The 19,212-nt window shown below is 63.3% G+C and overlaps 5 protein-coding genes across 5 annotated transcripts; 3 read left to right on the top strand and 2 right to left on the bottom strand.

Annotated features, from left to right (window-relative positions):
* Positions 1-58: 58 nt before the first annotated feature.
* LOC134433813 (coiled-coil domain-containing protein 115-like) lies at positions 59-3,224 on the bottom strand. The gene is given in 8 exon segments (XM_063182519.1): positions 59-261; positions 348-563; positions 800-928; positions 1,161-1,252; positions 1,697-1,800; positions 2,615-2,715; positions 3,064-3,163; positions 3,165-3,224. Coding segments are annotated over 7 exon segments (783 nt in total). The 3' UTR covers positions 59-261; positions 348-366.
* A 20-nt stretch (positions 3,225-3,244) lies between these two features.
* On the top strand, positions 3,245-8,751 carry LOC134433811 (U3 small nucleolar ribonucleoprotein protein IMP4-like). The gene is made up of 9 exons (XM_063182517.1): positions 3,245-3,370; positions 3,756-3,864; positions 4,196-4,279; positions 4,959-5,068; positions 6,944-7,076; positions 7,843-7,997; positions 8,173-8,267; positions 8,348-8,418; positions 8,500-8,751. The coding sequence occupies exons 1-9, from the start codon at positions 3,368-3,370 to the stop codon at positions 8,610-8,612; spliced, it is 873 nt and encodes a 290-aa protein (XP_063038587.1). The 5' UTR covers positions 3,245-3,367; the 3' UTR covers positions 8,613-8,751.
* On the bottom strand, positions 8,705-9,906 carry LOC134433812 (tyrosine-protein phosphatase non-receptor type 18-like). Its single transcript, XM_063182518.1, has 5 exons — positions 9,765-9,906; positions 9,471-9,526; positions 9,170-9,381; positions 9,019-9,093; positions 8,705-8,899 (listed from the first exon to the last, which is right to left on the bottom strand). Exons 1-5 carry the CDS (start codon positions 9,813-9,815, stop codon positions 8,832-8,834), a joined length of 462 nt encoding a protein of 153 aa, XP_063038588.1. The 5' UTR covers positions 9,816-9,906; the 3' UTR covers positions 8,705-8,831.
* A 703-nt stretch (positions 9,907-10,609) lies between these two features.
* On the top strand, positions 10,610-14,593 carry LOC134433816 (vacuolar fusion protein MON1 homolog B-like). The gene is given in 6 exon segments (XM_063182525.1): positions 10,610-10,661; positions 11,091-12,152; positions 12,540-13,356; positions 13,572-13,719; positions 14,410-14,556; positions 14,558-14,593. Coding segments are annotated over 5 exon segments (2,097 nt in total). The 5' UTR covers positions 10,610-10,661; positions 11,091-11,203.
* Positions 14,594-16,223: 1,630 nt separating this feature from the next.
* On the top strand, positions 16,224-19,100 carry LOC134433821 (synaptonemal complex central element protein 1-like). Its single transcript, XM_063182530.1, has 10 exons — positions 16,224-16,927; positions 17,035-17,109; positions 17,400-17,447; positions 17,574-17,673; positions 17,771-17,860; positions 17,960-18,023; positions 18,130-18,196; positions 18,445-18,499; positions 18,586-18,675; positions 18,815-19,100. The coding sequence occupies exons 1-10, from the start codon at positions 16,675-16,677 to the stop codon at positions 18,867-18,869; spliced, it is 897 nt and encodes a 298-aa protein (XP_063038600.1). The 5' UTR covers positions 16,224-16,674; the 3' UTR covers positions 18,870-19,100.
* The last annotated feature ends 112 nt before the right edge of the window (positions 19,101-19,212 follow it).

Raw genomic sequence — 19,212 nt, 5'->3', positions numbered from 1 at the left:
ACTGAACACTGCCACTGGCATGGCCAGCATGTGACAGCAGTGACAAATTACTCCATGATGGCATTGGTGGCACTGACAGAGCTGGCACCAGACACTGGTGACAAATGACCCTGTGGTGGCACCAGGGTGGCTTTATTGGGGTGGGGACATGGGGGAACCCCCCTCAGTCACGTGTGGGGCTCGGTGTCACCTCAGTGTCACCCACAGGCCTTGGGGACTTGGTGCTGCTGTCCTCAGTGTCACCGGTGTCAGCTGTGTCACCTGTGAAAGGTCAGCACAGCCCTGTGTCACCTGTGTCCCTGTGGCTCACAGTGTCACCTGCGCTCCCGTGCGTCCCCGTGTGGCACCTGCAGACGTGTCCTCGTGTCACGCAGTCACTGAGGTCGCTGTGTCACCCTCGGTGTCCTCGCTGTCCCCAGGGCTTCCCGTGGAGCTCTGGCTGTCCCCGCTGTCCCTATTGTCCCCATCCAGGTGACATTTCTGCCGCAGGAGCTGCCGGTACCGGGCGGCCGCAGCCTCCATGGTGGCCTGGAGCTCGGCCACCTCCACGGCCAGCGTCACCCCTGGGGACAGGGGGACACGGGGGGGACCGAGGGGGTCATGGGGGCCACGACCTTTAGGCCCTCCCCAGGTTTGGGGACACCCCAGATTTGGGGTTTTCCCCCCATTCTTGGGCCCCTCTGGGTTTGGGGACATTTGGTGGTTTTTGGGGACCCCCCATGTTTTTGGGGACCCCCCAAGTTCCTTCCCAGTCCCCCCCAGTTCCCCCCAGTTCCTCCCAGTCCCCCCAGTTCCTCACCCTTCTGGAAGCTTCCCTGGGCCTGCCGCAGACTGGGGGGCACCAGGACCCCAAACCAGCCCAGGGGGTCTGGGGGGGGCCGGCTGGGGGTCCCCCCTTTTTCAGGGGCTCCCCGGCGCTGCCGCAGCCCTGGGGGAGAGAGAAACGTCAGAGACTCCCCCCAAAAAACAACTGAGGGACCCCCAAATATCCAAAGGACCCCTTTAGAACCCCCCAGCACCCCAAATTCCCCCCCAGTTCCTCCCTTGCCCCCCCAGCACCCATAGGTGACATCCCCAGACCCCCCAGTCTGTCCCCAACATGCACTGAGGACCTCTTGGGGACCCCCACACCCCCCCAAGGGACCCCAACCCCTCCTCACCGTCACCCCCAACCTGCTGGGGGTCGGGGTCCTCGGGGTCCCCCCCTGTTCCGGGCACCTCCTCAAAGTGGGGGCGTCCCTCAGGGTCCTGCCTGCGGGTGACACAGTGGGGACAGCGTCACCACCGTGCCCTGGTGTCACTTGGCCACCACAGGGACGTCCCAGCAGCCCCCAGAACTCCTAAACCTCCCCCCACATTGGGGACATTGATGTCACCCCTGTGTCACCTCCCCAAACTGAGGTTGGGTCCCTGATGTCCCCATCCCCATGTCCCTCCCTGTGTCACTGCCACCCCCCTCAGTGTGTCCCCAATGTTCTCATGTCCCCCCCAAAGTGTCCCTGCTGCCCCCACTGAGTGTCCCCAGTGTCCTCTCCAGTGTCCCTGTCACCCCAATGAATGTCCCCAATGTCCCAGTGTCCCCCCCAGCGTCCCTGCCACCCCCCTCAGTGTGTCCCAAATGTTCTCATGTCCTTTCCTGTGTCCCTGCCACCCCCCATTGAGTGTCCCCAGTGTCCCCAGTGTCCCTGTCCCCCACCTGTGGCACACACGGACCCGTGGCACCATGGTGGCCCCGTACTGCAGGGACGAGACGCGGTGACATCCCAGGGAGTAACGGGCCTGAGCAAGGGACAGCCACCCCTGTGGGGACATTGGGGACAGTGGGGACACAGCCACCCCTGTGGGGACATTGGGGACACAGCACAGGGACAGCCACCCCTGTGGGGACATTGGGGACACAGCCACCCCTGTGGGGACATCGGGGACAGTGGGGACACAGCACGGGGACAGCCACCCCTGCGGGGACATTGGGGACACAGCACAGGGACAGCCACCTCTGTGGGGACATTGGGGACACAGCACAGGGACAGCCACCTCTGTGGGGACAGTGGGGACACAGCCACCCCTGCGGGGACATCGGGGACATTGGGGATACAGCACAGGGACAGCCACCCCTGCGGGGACATCGGGGACACAGCACAGGGACAGCCACCTCTGTGGGGACAGTGGGGACACAGCCACCCCTGCGGGGACATCGGGGACATTGGGGACACAGCACGGGGACAGCCACCCCTGCAGGGACACAGGGGGACATTGAAGGGGACAGAGGGACACCAACTCTGGGGCCACAGGGACACGGCATTAGGGACAGTCACCTGTGGGGACACAAGGGACACTATGTCGTGTCCCTTTGTGTCCCCACAGTGGGTGGCACATCCCCCCAGCATGTCCCATGATGGTTGGTGTGTCCTCAGCCACATCCCCACAACAGGGGACAGTCCCCAGCTGTGTCCCCATGGGGTTGGCACATCCCTGTAGCGGGTGACACCCACCAGGTGTGTCCTTGTGGTAAGTGGCACCTCCTCACAGGTGTCCCCACGAGGAGTGGCGTGTCCCCTTTGTGCCCCCATTGTGTCCCCTCTGTGTCACCACTGTCCCCATTGTGTCCCCTCACCTGCCGCAGGTGCTGCTCCAGCTGCTCCCGCCGCTGCTGCAGCAGCTCCAGCGCCTCCATCACCTCCAGCGCGGCCTCGTCCAGGGACAGCGACAGCGACCCTGGGGTGGGGGGGACACGGCTCAGGACCCCAAACAACACCCGGGGGGACCCCAGGGGCTCCCCCAGACCCACCAAAACCGCCCCTCCCGCCCAGGGAGCGGCCCCGTGTCCCCACGGTGTCACCCGTGTCCCCACGGTGTCACCCGTGTCCCGGGGTCCCCCCAGACACCTCCGGGCTCTCAGAGACTCCATCAAAGCACCCCCGGAAACGCGCTCAAAAAACCCTCGGGCTCCTGAGATCCCCAAAACGACCCCAAAACGTTCCCGGTCTTCTGGAAGCCCCCCAAAATCCCCGGAGAGCTCTAAAAACACCCCCGGGACCCCCGGAGGCCCCGGCCCTCCCTCACCGTCCATCGCCGCCCTCACCGCGGCCTCAGGCCCGGCCCCGCCTCGTCCAATCGCAGCCCGCCCCGGCACCTCTCGACCAATCAGCGCACGCAGCAGCACGGGGGGCGGGGCCGGCATGAGGGCCGGCAGCTCAGCGGAGTGACGCCGGCCCGGCCGCCATCTTGAGTGAGGGCGCAGCGTTTCCTCCCCTTTCCGGCAGCACCGCGCGATTCCATTGGTCCGCGTGCGCTCGGCCAATGAGAGGCGGCAGTGCTGGGAAGTGTCGGCGTGTGAGGAGCAGCGCGGAGCGGAGCAGTCGCGACCATGGTGAGGGGCCGGGGGTTGGGTCGGTGGTCCCGTGTCCCCTCCGTGTCCCCCCGTCCCTCTCGTGTCCCACATGACGTCCCAAACTTCCCCTCCGTGTCCCCCATCCTCTCATTTCCATGCCCCCACAGCGGGCCCTCCCCCCTGCCCAGCCTGCCCATATCCCCCCTCACGCGTCCCTCACTGTGTGTCCGCTGTCCCTCGATGTCCCCGCTGTCCCCTGATGTCCCCGCTGTCCCCCATTCCTCCATGCCGCCCCCTCAGCGCCCCCCATCCTCTCATCCCTCCATGTCCCCCTCACTGGGCTCCCCCTCATCCCCCCGTGTGTCACCTGAGTGTGCCACCGGTGTCACCTGATTGTGTCCCCGTGTCTGTCCCCGTGTCGCAGCTGCGTCGCCAGGCCCGGGAGCGCCGGGAGTACCTGCAGCGCCGGGCCAAGGAGCAGCAGCAGCAGCGGCAGCGGGAGCGCAGGGAGAGCCTGAAGCGGGCGCTGGATGGTACCGGAGCACGGGGAGGGGGGAAAGAGGGGCTTAGAGGGGGAAAAAAGGGTCTGGGAGAAATTTGGGGGGCTTTGGGAGGAGTTAAGGGGTGTTAGAAGAGATTCCGGGTGTGTGAAAAGGGGGTTGGGGGCGGCAAAGTGGATTTGGAGGAGTTGAGGAGAATTTGGGGGGTCGAGAGGAGTTTAAAGGGGTTGGGGGATGTTTGGGGGTGTTAAAGAGATGAGATGGGGGTGCTGCGGGCCCAGGGGTGTATTTGGGGCTGGGGTATTGCATCGGGGAGGGTTGGGGGTCCTGTCTAAGCCCCTCCGTTTCTCTCCTCACCCCCCAGAGAATCGGCTGCTGCCCACGGAGCTGCGGCGCGAGGCGCTGGCCCTGCAGAAGGAGCTCGAGTTCGACTTCCAGGCACCGGGGGGTGAGAGGGACCCCCACATCGGGGGAGAGAGACCCCCAAATCGGGGTGGGAGGGTGAGGAGAGGGACCACCCCCAAATTGGGGTGGGAGGGACCCCAAAATCAGGGTAGAGGGAACCCTAAATCGGGGGAGAGAGACCTCTGAACCAGAGGGAGAGGGTGGGGAGAGGGACCCCCAAATCGGGGGGGAGGGTGGTGAGAGGGACACCCAAATCAGGAGGAAAGGTGGGGAAAGGGACCCTCAAACTGGGAGAGGTTGGAATTTCCAAACCCAGGGGTCGGGGACGGGTAAGACTCTTAAATAATGAAAAGGGAATCCAGGGACAGGAGGGAGCCAGCCCCAAAAAAGACTTTAAAAAAACCTGCCTCCAGTTTCAGGAATTTCCCCAAATTCTCTGGGTTTTAAAATTCCCCAAATAAGATTAAATTCACCCCAGAATAAGTTTGGGGTTGCACCAACACCCATAGTCTGGGGTGCACCCTAAATGTGGGCCTTGTTCTCCCTACAGTGAGCCGTGAATTCCCCAAAATGGGAGTTAAACCCCAAAAATAGGAATTAAACCCCCAAAATCCCCTCAGAACCATCACTGGGTTGACCCCAATGACCCTGGGGTGGGTGTGGCTGCAGTGGGCGGGGCTGGGAGTGCAGGGGGCGTGGTCTGACAAAAGCCCCGCCCCCAGAGACAGGTGACAGTCAGGATGACGAGTACAGGTGGGCGGGGCTGGAGCCCCCCAAGGTGATGGTGACGACATCACGTGACCCCAGCGCCCGCCTACGGCTCTTTGCCAAGGTGGGCGTGGCCATATGTGGGTGTGGTCTGGGGTGGGTGTGGCTCTGGATGGGTGTGGCTGGGTTAGGGTGTGGCCCAAGATGGGTGGGGCTCTAGAGTTGGTATGATGTTTGGGGTGTGGCTAAAGCTGGGTGGGGCTCTGAGGTGGGTGTGGTCTGGGTGGGTGTGGCTAAAGCTGGGTGGGGCTCTGAGGTGGGTGTGGTCTGGGTGGGTGTGGCTAAAGCTGGGTGGGGCTCTGAGGTGGGTGTGGTCTGGGTGGGTGTGGCTAAAGCTGGGTGGGGCTGTGAGTGGGTGTGGTCTGGGTGGGTGTGGCTAAAGCTGGGTGGGGCTGTGAGTGGGTGTGGTCTGGGTGGGTGTGGCTAAAGCTGGGTGGGGCTCTGAGGTGGGTGTGGTCTGGGTGGGTGTGGCTAAAGCTGGGTGGGGCTTTCAGGTGGGTGTGGTCTGGGTGGGTGTGGCTAAAGCTGGGTGGGGCTCTCAGGTGGGTGTGGCCCAGTCTTAGCACTCTGACCCCACCCCCTGTGGCTGCTCCCATGGGGGTGTGGCCTCGAACAAGGGTGGGTGTGGCTTGGGAATGAGTGGGGCTTGCTTGGCCCCGCCCCTTTGGGGGGGCTGAGCCAATGCTGGGCAATGAAACTGATGGGAGTGGGAGGAGTCTGTGGGTGTGGCCTGAAAGTGGGTGTGGCTCATTGTAATCCTCAAATGGTGAAGGGGCGGAGCCACAGGATGGGTGTGCCATTGTCACCGTGTGCTGGGGGGACAGGGGAGGACACAGAATTGGGGACATGGAAGGGGTGATTTGGGGGACATGGGGGGTGACTTAGGGGACATGGAGGGTGACATGGAGGACGTGATTTGGGGGGGGACAAGGGGGGTGATTTGGGGGCATGGGAGACGTAATTTGGAGCACACGGGGTGGGGGGTGACTTGGGGGACACAGGAGGGGTTGTGGGGACACAAGGGGGTGATTTGGGGGACGGGGGGGTGATTTGGGGACACAAGGGGGGTCATTTGAAGGACACAAGGGAGGTGATTTGGGGAACATGGTGGGGATTTAGGGGATACAAGGGAGGTGATTTGGGGACACAGGGGAGGGAATTTGGGGGACACAGTGGAGTGATTTGGGGGATGATTTGGGGGCCATAAGGAGGGTGGTTTGGGGACACAGGGGAGGCAATTTGGGGGACACAAGGGAGGTGGTTTGGTGGACACGGGGGAGGTGACTTGGGTGACATGGGAGAGGCAATTTGGGGGACATGGGATGATTTGGTGGGCGTGGTGGGGGTGATTTTGGGGACACAGGTCGGGGATGATTTGGGGGATACAAGGGAGGTAATTTGGAGGACACAAGGCGGGTGATTTGGGGGACATGAGGGGAGGTGATTTGGGGGACACAGGGGGGTGGTTTGGGGGACACAAGGGGGTGATTTGGGGGACATGGTAGGGGATAATTTAGGGGACACGGGGGTGATTTGGGGGACACACAGGGGTGACTTCGGGGACATGGAGGAGGTAATTTGGGAGACACGGGCGGTGGTTTGGTGGACAGGGGGGAGGTGATTTGGGGGACACATGAGGGTGGTTTGGGGACACAGGGGAGGCAGTTTGGGGGACACAAGGGAGAAATTATTTGGGGGGGGGATTTAGGGGATACAAGGGAGGTGATTTGGGGACACAGGGGAGGCAATTTGGGGGACACAGGGAGGGTGGTTTGGGGACACGGGAGGCAATTTTGTGCACATAGGGGAGGTGATTTGGGGCACCTGTTGACGCTGTAGTGGCCCAAGCGGGGGCACGCTGGGTGAAGGGGTGACGCAAACAGGGCGTGGCAGGGCTGTCCCTGACCCCTCCCCGGTGTCCCCATGTCCTTGTCCCCAGGAGCTGTGCCTGCTGCTGCCCGGGGCTCGCCGCATGAACCGGGGCCGTGCCGAGCTGGGCGCTCTGGTGGCGGCGTGCCGGGCTGCGGGCGTCACCGACCTGCTGGTGCTGCACGAGACCCGCGGGCGGCCTGGTCAGTGCCAAACGTGGGGCTGGGGGCACCTTTGGGGGTCTCTGAGGGGAGGGGAGGGACTGAGGGGGTGCCTTGGGAAAGCTGAGATAGAATAGAGATAGGCAGAGTTAATTGAGAAAGTGGGGATTTATTAAAAAGGTGTTCTCAATGGCTCCACCTTGGGCAGCACAAGAGCCCAGCCGGGGCTGCGCCCAACGTGAACCAAAATGGTCACAGAATGAACCCAAGATGGATCCAAAAGGTCACAAAATGTACCCAAGATGGAACCAAATGGTCACAAAATGTACCCAAGATGACCCAAAATGGTCACTAAATGAACCCAAGGTGAAACAAAATGGACGACTGGTCACGGGGTCTCTCATTTTCATAAGTTCTGCTCCATTTGTATGTCGGAGTTAATTGTCCAATTACAGCTTTAGGTTATGGAGTTCGATGTTTCTTTCTTTTTTTTTTTTTTTCACTCCAAATCGTTTATGTTCTTGTGCCTAGATCATTTATCCTTGCTCCCCAGCTAGAGAAGGAATTGTTTTATGTCCTAGTCTGTGCAGAGCTCACCAATACTTAATATGAAGCTCAGACCCACACCCTAAAACAGCGCAAACTCTGAAAAATACAAAACCTAAAGCCTTAAAAATATCAAAGCTAAAACCTGAGGGACAAGGGAGTGGGTGGGGCTAATCTGAGGGACAAGGGGAGTGGGTGGGGCTAATTTCAATGGGGTGTGGCCTGTTTGGGGGTGTGTCCTAATCAAGCTCCACCCCCCCAGACGGGCTGACCGTGTCCCACCTGCCCCACGGCCCCACTGCCCACTTCACCCTGAGCGGGGCCGTGTTGCGCCAGGAGGTCGGGGGGCTCGGGGGGGCCCCGCTGGCCGCCCCCCACCTGCTGCTGCTGCGCCTGGATTCCACGCTGGGAAAAAGGGTACGGCCAGGGGGACAGGAGGGGGAAAGGGGGACACACACCTGGGGGGATGCGAGGGGATATGGGGGGTACCAAGGGCAGAAATGGGGACAACTGGGGAGGAGCACGGGAGGTCTCAGGGGTGGGGTGACCCCATCCCTGTCCCCATCCCTGTCCCCATCCCTGTCCCCTCTAGGTCGGGACCATCCTGAAGCACCTGTTCCCCGTCCCCCGTCCCGACAGCCGCCGCGTGGTGACCTTCGCCAACGAGGATGACGTCATTTTAGTGCGGTGGGTGACACGTGGGGACACAGGGACACGGACAGACCCCCCCTCCCCCAAACCCCTCTGACCCCCCCGCAACCCCACAGGAACCACGTGTACCGGCGCCGGGGGCGGACGGTGGAGCTGGAGGAGGTGGGACCCCGCTTCCAGCTGAGGCGTGAGTGTCCCCTGCTGTCCCCAAAAAATGCCCCCATGTGTCCCCAAATGTCCCACCAACCCCTCCTCGTGTCCCCCCCAGCCTACCTGATCCGCCTGGGCACCCTGGAGCAGGGGGACGCGGCCGACGTGGAGTGGCGCTGGCACCCGTACACGGCCACGGCCCCCAAGCGCCGCCTGCTCAGCGCCACCTGAGCCCCCCAGGACCCCCCGGGTGCGCCCCACCTGCACACCTGAGAGCACCTCGGCAGCCGACTCCCCTCTGGACTGGCCCAGACACGGCTGGGTTTCTCACAATCAGTTTTTATTTGTGATAATAAATCATTTTTGTTTATATTGGGTTCTGTAAGGATCAGCCGGGTTCTGCTGCGGCCCCTTCTCTGGTGGGGGGGAGCCCAGGGATCCGGACCCCCCTCACACCCGGGACCACTCGGCCGGGGGGTCCCGCGGGCCCTTGGGCTTCCCAATGCGGAAGTTAAACCCTGAGGGGAGGAGCAGGGGGTCAGTGATGGGGGGCTGGACATTGATGTCCCCCCTAAACCCCCCCAAACCCTTCCCAGAGACCGAGACCCCCCCCCCCCCAAGACCCCCCTATGCTCACCCAGACAGGGCCCACTGCCGGTGTCCACAGGGGGGGTCACAACCTCATAGGCGCCATCCGAGGGTCTGGGGGAGCCTGGGGGGGGGGCACCAGGGTCAGAATTATCGATCCTTGAGCCCCCCAAACCCCCCCGACCCCCCCCCCAACTCACCTGCCGGGCTGGGGGAGGGGCGGCGCACGGGGCTGCCCGGCAGCGAGCACGTGCCCGAGGGGGCGGAGTCTCGTGCGAAGGGGGCGTGGTCTCTTCCCAGAGGGGAGGGGCCTCTCCCTGCGGCCCCGCCCCCCCGGCGGGGCTTGTTGACCACGGCGTAGGTGACGTCCATGGCGGGGGGCGCGGGGGGCTCGGCCGGCACCGAAACGCTCCTGGATGGAGGGCAGGGGAGGGAGGGGACACCTGTCCGGGTCACCTGTCCCCGCTGTCCCTGTCACCTGTCCCCGCTGCGAGCACTCACCTGAGCAGCGCGGGCCGCAGAGCCCGGCGGGCCACGGCGTCCTGGTACAGGGGGGGCTGGGGAAGCACGGGGGGGTCACCTGCAGCCCCCCAAACGGGGGCGGCCGGAACTCCCGCGTCCCCCCAAGCTCTCAGGGCTCCCCGAGCTCTTGGGGTCCCCCCTCGACCGTCCGGGTCCCTTCTTTCACTTCCCCTTTCCGGGGGCAGGAAGTGCCGCGGCCGCCCTCGGGCGCCCACCCCGCCCCGGATGCTCGCGGCCCCCCGAGCTCCCCCCAGAACCGGGGTCCCCCCTCACCTGAACCCCGCGGGCCAGGCTGAGGTGGCCGGGGGGCGGTGGAGGTGCCATGGGGGTCTCGGGGGGGTGTCTCAGGTGTGTGGGGCACTGAGGGGACCTGGGGGGTTTTCAGTGCCCCCCGAGCCCCGCCCCTGGGTGGAGCCCCGCCCCTGGGCTGGACCCTAAAGCTGCGCTGGGAATTCCCTGTGGGGCTTTGGGGGGGCTCCTGGGGGACCCTATGGACACTGCAGGGGCTGTCTGGGGGCTCTTTAGGGCTCCTTGGGGTCCCTCCTGCCCCTACAGCAAGTCTGGGGGGGCTCTATAGACCCTCCAGAGCCTCTGTAGAGATTTTGGGTGTCCTAATGGACCCTACAGTCCCTGCATGGGTCCCCTGAAGCTCTTCGGCGGTTCCTATAGAATTTTTGGGGTGCCTTAGAGCTCTTGGGGGATTCCTATAGAGTTTTTGGGGTGCCCTAGAATCTCCCTCGTGTGTCTGTGGCTCCTGGGGCTCACCCGGGCCGCGCAGAAGCCGCGATGGGGCCGTGCCGGGGGGGGTCACAGGGGTGCCCCACACATTGAGGGGTCCCCTATGGCCCTGGGGGGCGGGGCCAGGCACCTATAGCCGCTATAGGGATCGCTCTGGTCCCGCCCCTCGGCACGAGGCTCCGTTCTGGCCCCGCCGCCGTGTGACGTCACGGGGAGTCATGAGGGAAGGGGGCGGAGCGGGAGAACCCGCCAAAAGAGACGTCACTCTTTAGGCCCCGCCCCGCGCCCGCTGATTGGTCGGCGCGCGGCGGCCGCGCCCCCTTCCCCCGCGCCGCGCGGTGATTGGTGGATGCGGCGGCGCGGTGACGTCACGGGGCGCGCGGCGCGGCAGCCCCGGAAGCGGCGGTGGCGGCGGGAGCGGGAGCGCGGCCGGTGAGCGCGCGCGGGGCGGGGACAGCGCGGGGGCGGGGCCAGCGGGGGTGGGCACGGCTGGGGGCGGGGCCTGAGCGGGGGCGGGGCCGAGTGGGGAGGGGGCGGCCCGGGGGCGATCTCGCCGAAAGGCGGGGCTTTGTGAGGGGGCGGGGTTGCCCGGGGCTCCCGGGGCGGGGCTAAAGTTCTTTGGGGCGGGGCTTAACGCCGGTGTGGGCGTGGTTTAGTTTTAGGGGCGTGGCCTGGGTGGCACGTGTGGGGTGTTCCGGAGCGAGGCTCTGTGGGGGCGTGGCTTGATACCAATGGGCGTGGCCTATGCAAAGACCACCAGGACTGGGTGGGGCTGGAGGTGTGGCCACAAGGTGTGGATAAGGGGTGGGGTGTGGTCTGTGGAGCCACGCCCCCAGTGACCCCACCCCACCTCCCCCACAGGTGCCCAGGAGCCCTGACCCCACCCTTGGTGTGGGCAGGGTGGGGCAGGGTGGGGCTGTCCAGGTGTGCAGGCACCGCCCCGGCGCCCCCTGCTGGTCACAGGTGAGGCAGAGATGGAGCCAGCCCGGACAGTGGACACGGCGTCCCCGAGCTGTCACCACAGCGGGGACGATGAGGAGGAAGATGTGACAGCAGCGGCGGCCATGACATCATCCGTGTATCACCCTGCTGGGAATGAGGAGGAGGAAGACAAGGAGGTGGCAGCAGTGGTGACAGCCACAGTGTCCCTGAGGTGCCACCCCAGTGAGGAGGAGGTGGCAGTGGCCATGACATCCCAAGGAGAGCCGTGTGGCAGGGATGAGGATGTGGTGGCAGCAGTGACAGCAGAAGCAGCCACAATGTCCCAGGGCTGTCATCCTGGTGAGGAGGAGAAGGTGACCATAGCAGGGACATCCCTGGGGTGTCCCCCACTTGGGGGTGAGGAGGAGGAGGTGACAACAGCGGGGACAGCAGCAGTGACATCCCTGGGCATTCGACCCAGTGAGGAGGAGATGACCGTGGCAGCAATGTCACCAGCACGTCCTCCTGTGGGGGATGAAGAGGAGGTGACAACAGCGGTGACATCCCCAGGGTGTCACCCCAGTGAGGAAGAGGTGACGGCAGCAGTGACATCCTCAGAGTGTCACCATGAGGAGGGAGAGGAGGAGGTGACAGCAGCAGTGACATCCCCAGGGTGTCACCATGAGGAGGAAGAGGAGGAGGTGACGGCAGCAGTGACATCCCCAGTGTGTAACCCCGGTGAGGAAGAGGAGGAGGTGACAGCGGCGGTGACGGCAGCAGCGGCCACATCGGCCCCGGGCGGGCGGCGCGGTGCGGACGAGGACGTGGCGGCCGCGGGCTGGCGGGCGCGGCGCAAACACGTGTTCGTGCTCAGCGAGGCGGGGAAGCCGATCTACTCCCGGCACGGCAACGAGGAGGCGCTGGCAGCCACCATGGGTGTCATGATGGCCCTCGTGTCCTTCATCCAGAGCGGCGGCAACGCCATCCGGGCCATCTGCTCCGGTACGGGGACAGCGGGGGGTGGACATGGGACACCCAAATTTACACAGACTCACCTGTGGGTAACCCCAAACCTGCCCAGCCCCATGTCCCCAGGTAGCCCTGAAACAGCCCCCAGGTACAGCAATCCCTGCTCCAAACACAACATCCCAACTCCAAAACCAGCTCTCCCAGGTACAGGTGAATCTACCAAATCAGCCTGCCCAGGTACAACCAGCCCCCCAAAACTCTCTTCCCCCAAAGCCCTTCCTGGGTCCTCCCACCACCCTAAAACCCTGCCTTGCTACAGCCACTCTCCAAAAACAGCACACCCCAAAATCACACCTGTCCAGGTACCCTCCGTGTCCCCCCTGCCCCGTGTGACCGCCGTGTCCCCTCTCTCCCCCGCAGAGGACCGCACGCTGGTGTTCGAGCAGCGGGGCCCGCTGCTGCTGGTGTCGGTGTCCCGCACACGGCAGTCGGCGGCGCAGCTGCGGCGGGAGCTGGCCTTCGTTCACGAGCAGATCCTGTCGCTGCTGACCCGCGGGGGCATCGCCCGAGTCTTCGCCCGACGCCGCGGCTTCGACCTGCGCCGGCTGCTGGCGGGCGCCGAGGCCGTGCTGGACCGGCTGCTCTGCGGGGCCGCGGCCGACGGGCGGCTGCTGCTGGGGGCCGCTCGCTGCCTGCCCCTGCCCGGGGGGCTCCGCCGCGCCGTGTCCGGGGCGCTGCGCCGCGCCGCCGCCGCCGCCCGCCCCGCGCCCGCCCTGGCCGTGCTGGCCGCCCGGGGCCGCCTGGTGACGGCGGCGCGGCAGCGGGCGCTGGCCGAGGGCGGGCGGCTCTGCGCCAGCGACCTGCACCTGCTGCTCAACCTGCTGGGCGGCGGCGCGGGCGCGGGGGCGGGCGAGGTGTGGACCCCCGTGTGCTTGCCACGTTTCAACCCCGATGGGTATTTCTATGCGTACGCGGCGCGGCTGGGCGAGGAGGAAGAGGAGGGTGTGACGCTGATCCTGCTGTCCACGGAGCGAGAGGGGTTCTATGCGGCGGCCGCGTGCAGGAGGCAGCTGGAGGACACGCTGCGGGCGCAGGGCTGGCTGGCCGAGCTGGCGGCGGCCGTGCGAGGGGGAGCGGGGTACGGCCCGTCCCGGCCCGGCGCCCCCGAGCTCCGGCACTTTCTCTACAAACCCTTGGAGGGGCCGGAGGAGATGCAGCAGCTGCCGCAGTTCACCAGGTGCGGGGACAGGGGGGGGACACGCAAAAATTGGGGGGGTGTGTGTGTCTGACCTTCACCTCATGCTCATGTCCCCCCTCCCTCACTGGCCACAGCTCCGAGCTGGAGGAGCCCAGCAAGGAGGAGGGAATGGAGGGGACATCCCAGAATTGGGGGGTGGGAGTGTTCCTGACCTTCACCTCATGCTCATGTCCCCCCTCCCTCACTGGCCACAGCCCCGAGCTGGAGGAGCCCTACACCAGCGAGGAGGAGCAGCACCGGCTCTTCGACCTGTACCACTACCTGCACAGCCGGGTGCACAGCCCGCACCGGCCCCTGCGCCTGCTCTACCACGTGGCTGAGAAGGAAACGCTGCTGGCCTGGGTGAGCAGCGGGGAAGGAGCCCTCAGCAGGGCCCAGAGGCAGCAGCACCTGTTTGTGCTGTTGTGAGAAGATGCCAGAGTTAGTGGGGGTCACTGGCTGGTGGTGCTGTTGGTAGATCTTGCAGTTAATGAGATGCTCGGTGTCAGTGCTGTCAGTAGGTCCCACAGTTAGTGCGATGTGGTGTCATCAGGGAGTCCCACAGTTAATGGGGTGTGGTGTCATCAGTAGGTGCCACAGTTAATGGGATTCTCACTGGCGGTGTTGTCAGTAAATCCTACAGTTAACGGGATGCTCACTGGCAGTGCCATCAGTACATCCCATAGTTAATGGGATGTTCCCTGGTGGTATTGTCTGTAAATCCTACAGTTAACAGGATTTTCAGTGTCAGTGCCATCAGTAGATTCCACAATTAAAGAGATGCTCACTGACAGTGCCATCAGTAGGTCCCACAGTTAACAGGATTTTCACTGGCAATGCTATCAATAGATCCCACAGTTAATGGGATGGTCACTGGCAGCACCATCAATAGATCCCAAAACTAACAGGACGTTTAGTGTCAGTGCCATCAGTAGATCGCACAATTAATGGGATGCTCACTGGCAGTGCCATCAGTAGATCCCAAAATTAACAGGATTTACACCATCAATACTATCAATAGATCCCACAGTTGACAGGCCTGGGTTCCCACAGGTGACCAGCAAGTTCGAGCTGTACAGCTGCTTCAGCCCGCTGGTGACGAAGGCGGGCGCCATCGCCGTGCTGACCAAGCTGCTGCGCTGGCTCAAGAAGGAGGAGGACTGGCTGTTCATCCGCTACCCGGCACCGTTCTGTGCCGCGCCCCGCGCGCCCCGAGGGGCCCGAGCCCGAGGGCTGACAATAAACACTGAGACCCCGGGGAGAGTCCTGACTTCGGGGGGACTGGGGGGCCAGGGGACACGGCCTGAGGGGTGAGGGGACAGGGGGACACGGCCTGAGGGGTGAGGGGACAGGGGGAACACGGCCTGAGGGGTGAGAGAATGGGGGAACACAACCTGACGGGTGAAGGGATGGGGGAACATGGCCTGAGGGGATGAGGGGACACGGCCTGAGGGGTGAGGGGGCATCCTGAGGGGTGAGGGGACAGGGACACAGCCTGAGGGGTGAGGGGATGGGGGGACAGCCTGAGGGGTGAGAGGACAGGGGAACACGGCCTGAGGGGTGAGGGGATGGGGGCACATGGCCTGAAGGGACAGGGGACATCCTGAGGGGTGAGGGGACAGGGGGGACACGGCCTGAGGGGACAGGGGACATCCTGAGGAGTGAGGGGACAGGGGGGACACAGCCTGAGGGGTGAGAGAACGGGGGAACACAACCTGACGGGTGAGGGGATGGGGGGACATAGCCTGAGGGGTGAGGGGACACAGCCTGAGGGGTGAGGGGATAGGGGGACATGGCCTGGGGGGTGAGGGGATGGGGTGACATGGCCTGAGGGGATGAGGGGACATGGCCTGGGGGGTGAGGGGATGGGGGGAACACGGCCTAAAGGGGTGAGGAGACATCCTGAGGGGTGAGGGGATGGGGGACATCCTGAGGGGTGAGGGGACAGGGGGACACGGCCTGAGGGGACAGAGGACATTCTGAGGGGTGAGGGGATGAAGGGACAGGGCTTGAGGGGTGTGGGGATGAAGGAAGGGGGGAGAGGAGATGAGAACAGCAACAGAGAAGGGGGAAAAGGGAACTGAAAATTAGAGAATGCAGGAGGGAAAATGGGGAGAAAACCTTAAAGGAAAGGTGGGTAAGAGCAGGCAAAAAAGAGGGAAAATGGAGCAGGAAAGAGAGGGGTGAGGGGACAGAAATTAGTGGGAAAATGTGACAGGAAAGGCTGGAAGAGGTGACAAGAAATGGAGAGCAAAAATAGATGGGAAAGGGAGCAGAAAAGAGGGAAGAGGATATGCTGGAAGAAGTGACAGATTGGAGGTGAAAAGGGGACAGAAAATGACATCAGGAAGGGACAGAAACAGCTGGGAAAGGGGACAAAAATCAGGGCAAAAAGTGGATGGAAAATGGTGGGAAGATGTGAGGGGAAAGGTGGAAAAATGTGAGAGGAAAAAGGTGGGGAAATGTGAGGGGAAAAGTGGGAAAATAGAAGGGAAATGGCATGAAAATGTGAGGGGAGAAAGGCAGGAAAACATGAGGGGGAAGGGTGGGAAAAATTAGGGAAAAAAGTAGAAAATGTGAGGGGAAAGGGGCAGGAAAACATGAGGGGAAAAGGGCGGGAAAAGGTGAGGGGAAAAGAGCGGGAAAACGTGAGGGGGGAAATGGCGGGAAAACGTGAGGGGGGAAATGGCAAGAAAACGTGAGGGGAAAAAGGTAGGAAAACGTGAGGGAAAAAGGGCAGGAAAACCAAGGAAAAGTGCGGGAAAATGTGAGGGGTAAAGGGCAGGAAAATGTGAGGGGAAAAGGGTGAGAAAACGTGAGGGGAAAAGAGCAGGAAAACGTGAGGGGAAAAGGTAGGACAACGTGAGGGGAAAAGGGCAGGAAAACTGGGGAAAAGAATGGGAAAACGTGAGAGGAAAAGAGCAGGAAAACGTGAGGGGAAGAAGGGGGAAAAACCTGAGAGAATGGGAAGGAGAAGAGCTGAGAAAGCTGCAGAAAGAAGGTGAAGGGAAATGGGGAATGAAAAGGGACAAAGTGTAAGGACACAGGAGAAAAAAGTGTAAAAAGAGGGTGTTGGTGACTGAAAACGGAGCAAGAGGGGAAAGGACTGAGAGGGAAATGAGGGGCAGAAATGGAAGGGACAGAGGCAGCGGGAACTGGAGGAAGCAGGTGACAGGAATGGGAGAAACCCTGGAGGAAAGAGATAAGGAGGGAGAAATGGTGAAACATGACAGAAAATGTGGGGCTGAGGGTGGAAAAAGGGGAATGAAGAGGATGACAAGGTGACAGGGGGGGACAAGCCCACTATCATCATCCCCCATGTACCCCTATGTCCCCACCGTGTCCCTCCAGGCTGCAGTAATGGACCCAGACCCACGCAGTGAGGGGCTCTACGGCCGAGACCCCCCAAGACCACCGTGTGTCCCAGTGTCCCCCCGCCCCAGGGACAAGGCAGTCTCAGGTGTCCCCAAGAGAGGCAGTGGCCCTGTGTCCTGCCCAGTTCCCCCCTCGGGTCCCCCTGGGGGGACCCGACAGCTGGACGGGCTGCTGAGGCAGGTGCACAGCCTGAAGGGTGAGTGTGAGGACCCCTGTTCCCCCATGTTCCCATGTCCGACATGTCCTCCTGTGCTCCCTCATGTGCCTGCCATGTCCCCCTCTGTCCCTCTGTCTGTCCCACAGTCCGTGAGGCCACAACAGAGGAGCTGGCGAGGGCACGAGACCGCAGTGAGGAGTTGCGCCAGGAGCTGGAGCAGCGTGAGTCACCTGATGGGGACACTGAGGGGTTTGGGGGATCCCTAAGGGGTCTGGAGGAGGTCCTCAAGGGGTCTGGAGGGGGACACAGAGGTTTCGGGGGTCCCTGAGGGGTCTGGAGGGGGACACAGAGAGGGGTTCTGGAGGGGGACTCAGAGAGGGGTTCTGGAGGGGGACTCAGAGAGGGCTGGGGACATGCAGAGAGGGGTCTGTGGGGTCATTGGGTGGTGTGTAGGGACCCTGAGGGGTTTGTGGGGACAGAGGCCTCTGAGCTCGTTTCCCTCTCCCCACAGTGGAACAGCAAAAGGAGGCACTGGAGAGGACCTGGCAGCAGGTGCAGGGTGAGCCTGGGGGGTCCTGGGGCCTTTGGGGCCCCCAAAAACCTCCACTGATGCCCCCTGAACCTCTGACCCCCTTGACCCCCATGATTCCCCTGACCCTTGTGGCCCCTCCTGGCTCCCCCACAGGGGGTGGGACCCCCTCACAGAGGGACCCCCCTGCCACCCCCCCAGAGTCACTGCAGAGAGCGCAGCTGCAAGGGAAGGAGGTGGATGCCAAAGGTCAGAGGTGAGTAGGGACACCTGTGACCCTCCCCAACCTCACCTGTGCCTACATGACCTCTGACCCCCTCCAAACACACCTGGTGCCCCCTGACCCCCCACAGGCGCTGTGGGCTCTGCCTGGAGCAGCAGCAGGACCTGGAAGGGACAAAGCAGCAGTGGGAGCAGCTGAAAAACCTGTGCCGGGAACAGAGGTGGGGCTGGGGGACACAGGTGGGGCTGGGGGTTGGCACCAGGTCACCCACACAGGTCATGTGACCACCGTGTCACCCCCTGTGTCCCCTCACTCTCAGGTGGCAGTACTGCCAGCAGCTTGAGGCCATCAGGGAGGAGCTCAAGCACCTGCGTGTCACACATGTGAGTGAGCCCCAGGCTGGGGTCCCTGACACACCTGGAGGTCCCACACACACCTGGGTGCCCTGGCACACCCCAGGATCACACCCTCCCCCCTGTCCCCCCACAGGCTCCAGCCAACCTGAAGGCCGAACTGGCAAAGCTGGAGAAGATGAAGGAGAAGTGGCTGAGCTTGGGTGAGCCCCTGACACCTGAGTGGCCCCCCCAGGACCCCCCTCAAGCACCTGAGTGTCCCTTCTGACACCTGAATGGCCCCTGTGACACCTCTGGGCACCTGAGGGTCACCCTTGGACACCTCGGTGCCAACACCTGAGTCACCTCCTGAGCCCCTCTCCCACAAGAACCTGAGTGACCCCCCCGGACACCTGAGCTCCCCAAACCCAGGTGTGTCCCCTTGGGCTGACCAGTGTCCCCCCATGCCCAGAGCGCCATTTGATGGACACCGAGGAGCAGCTGGGCCCAGAGGGAGCTGTGCTCTGGTGAGTGCCCAGCTCTGGCCCCGCCCCCTCAAAGGTGACCCCACCCACTCGGGCCTGTCCCCACCCCCTAACTCCCATTCTTGCAGGCGATTGGTTCAGCAGGAGCAGGAGTGGGCGGAGCGACAGCTGGAGGTGGAGATGGGCCGGCAGCAGCTGAGCCTGCAACGCCGTGACAGGTGTGTGACACCTTAGGGACAGGTGTGTGACACCTTAGGGACAGGTGTGTGACACCTGGGACAGGTGTGGCCCTGTCACCTGGGCCTTTAGAGGCCCTGCCCACCTCTGGCCCCACCCCTTCTCTGGCCCCGTCCCCAGGTTGGCAGAGGAGTTGCAGCAGCTGCAGCACTCCCAGGAGGCTCGCCCAGAGTGACAGGGGACGAGATGGACACACCCCATGGGACACCTGTGGCGCCTGTGTGACACCTCCGTGTGTCACCTGCGGGCCACCTGTGTCCTGCCATGTTCTCATGTACCCCATTCCCCATTGGGCTCCCCACCATGTCCCCCATGTCCCCAGTTTCCCCCCATGTCCCCTCAATGTCTCCCATGTTCCCCCACATCCCCGATGTCCCTCATGTCCCCAATAAATGTTCTGCCACCACTGCTGTCTCTCAGGCGTCTCTTTGCAACTGCGGGTGACACTTCCCCCAAACATGGCGGCCCCTTATGGCCGCCGCCATTACTCTCCTGGCCGCCGCCATGTTGTGGGCGGG

Source organism: Melospiza melodia, unplaced genomic scaffold (assembly GCF_035770615.1).
Source record: "Melospiza melodia melodia isolate bMelMel2 unplaced genomic scaffold, bMelMel2.pri scaffold_269, whole genome shotgun sequence".
Classification (NCBI taxonomy): Eukaryota; Metazoa; Chordata; class Aves; order Passeriformes; family Passerellidae; genus Melospiza; species Melospiza melodia.
This window is presented reverse-complemented; position numbering and strand designations above follow the sequence as displayed.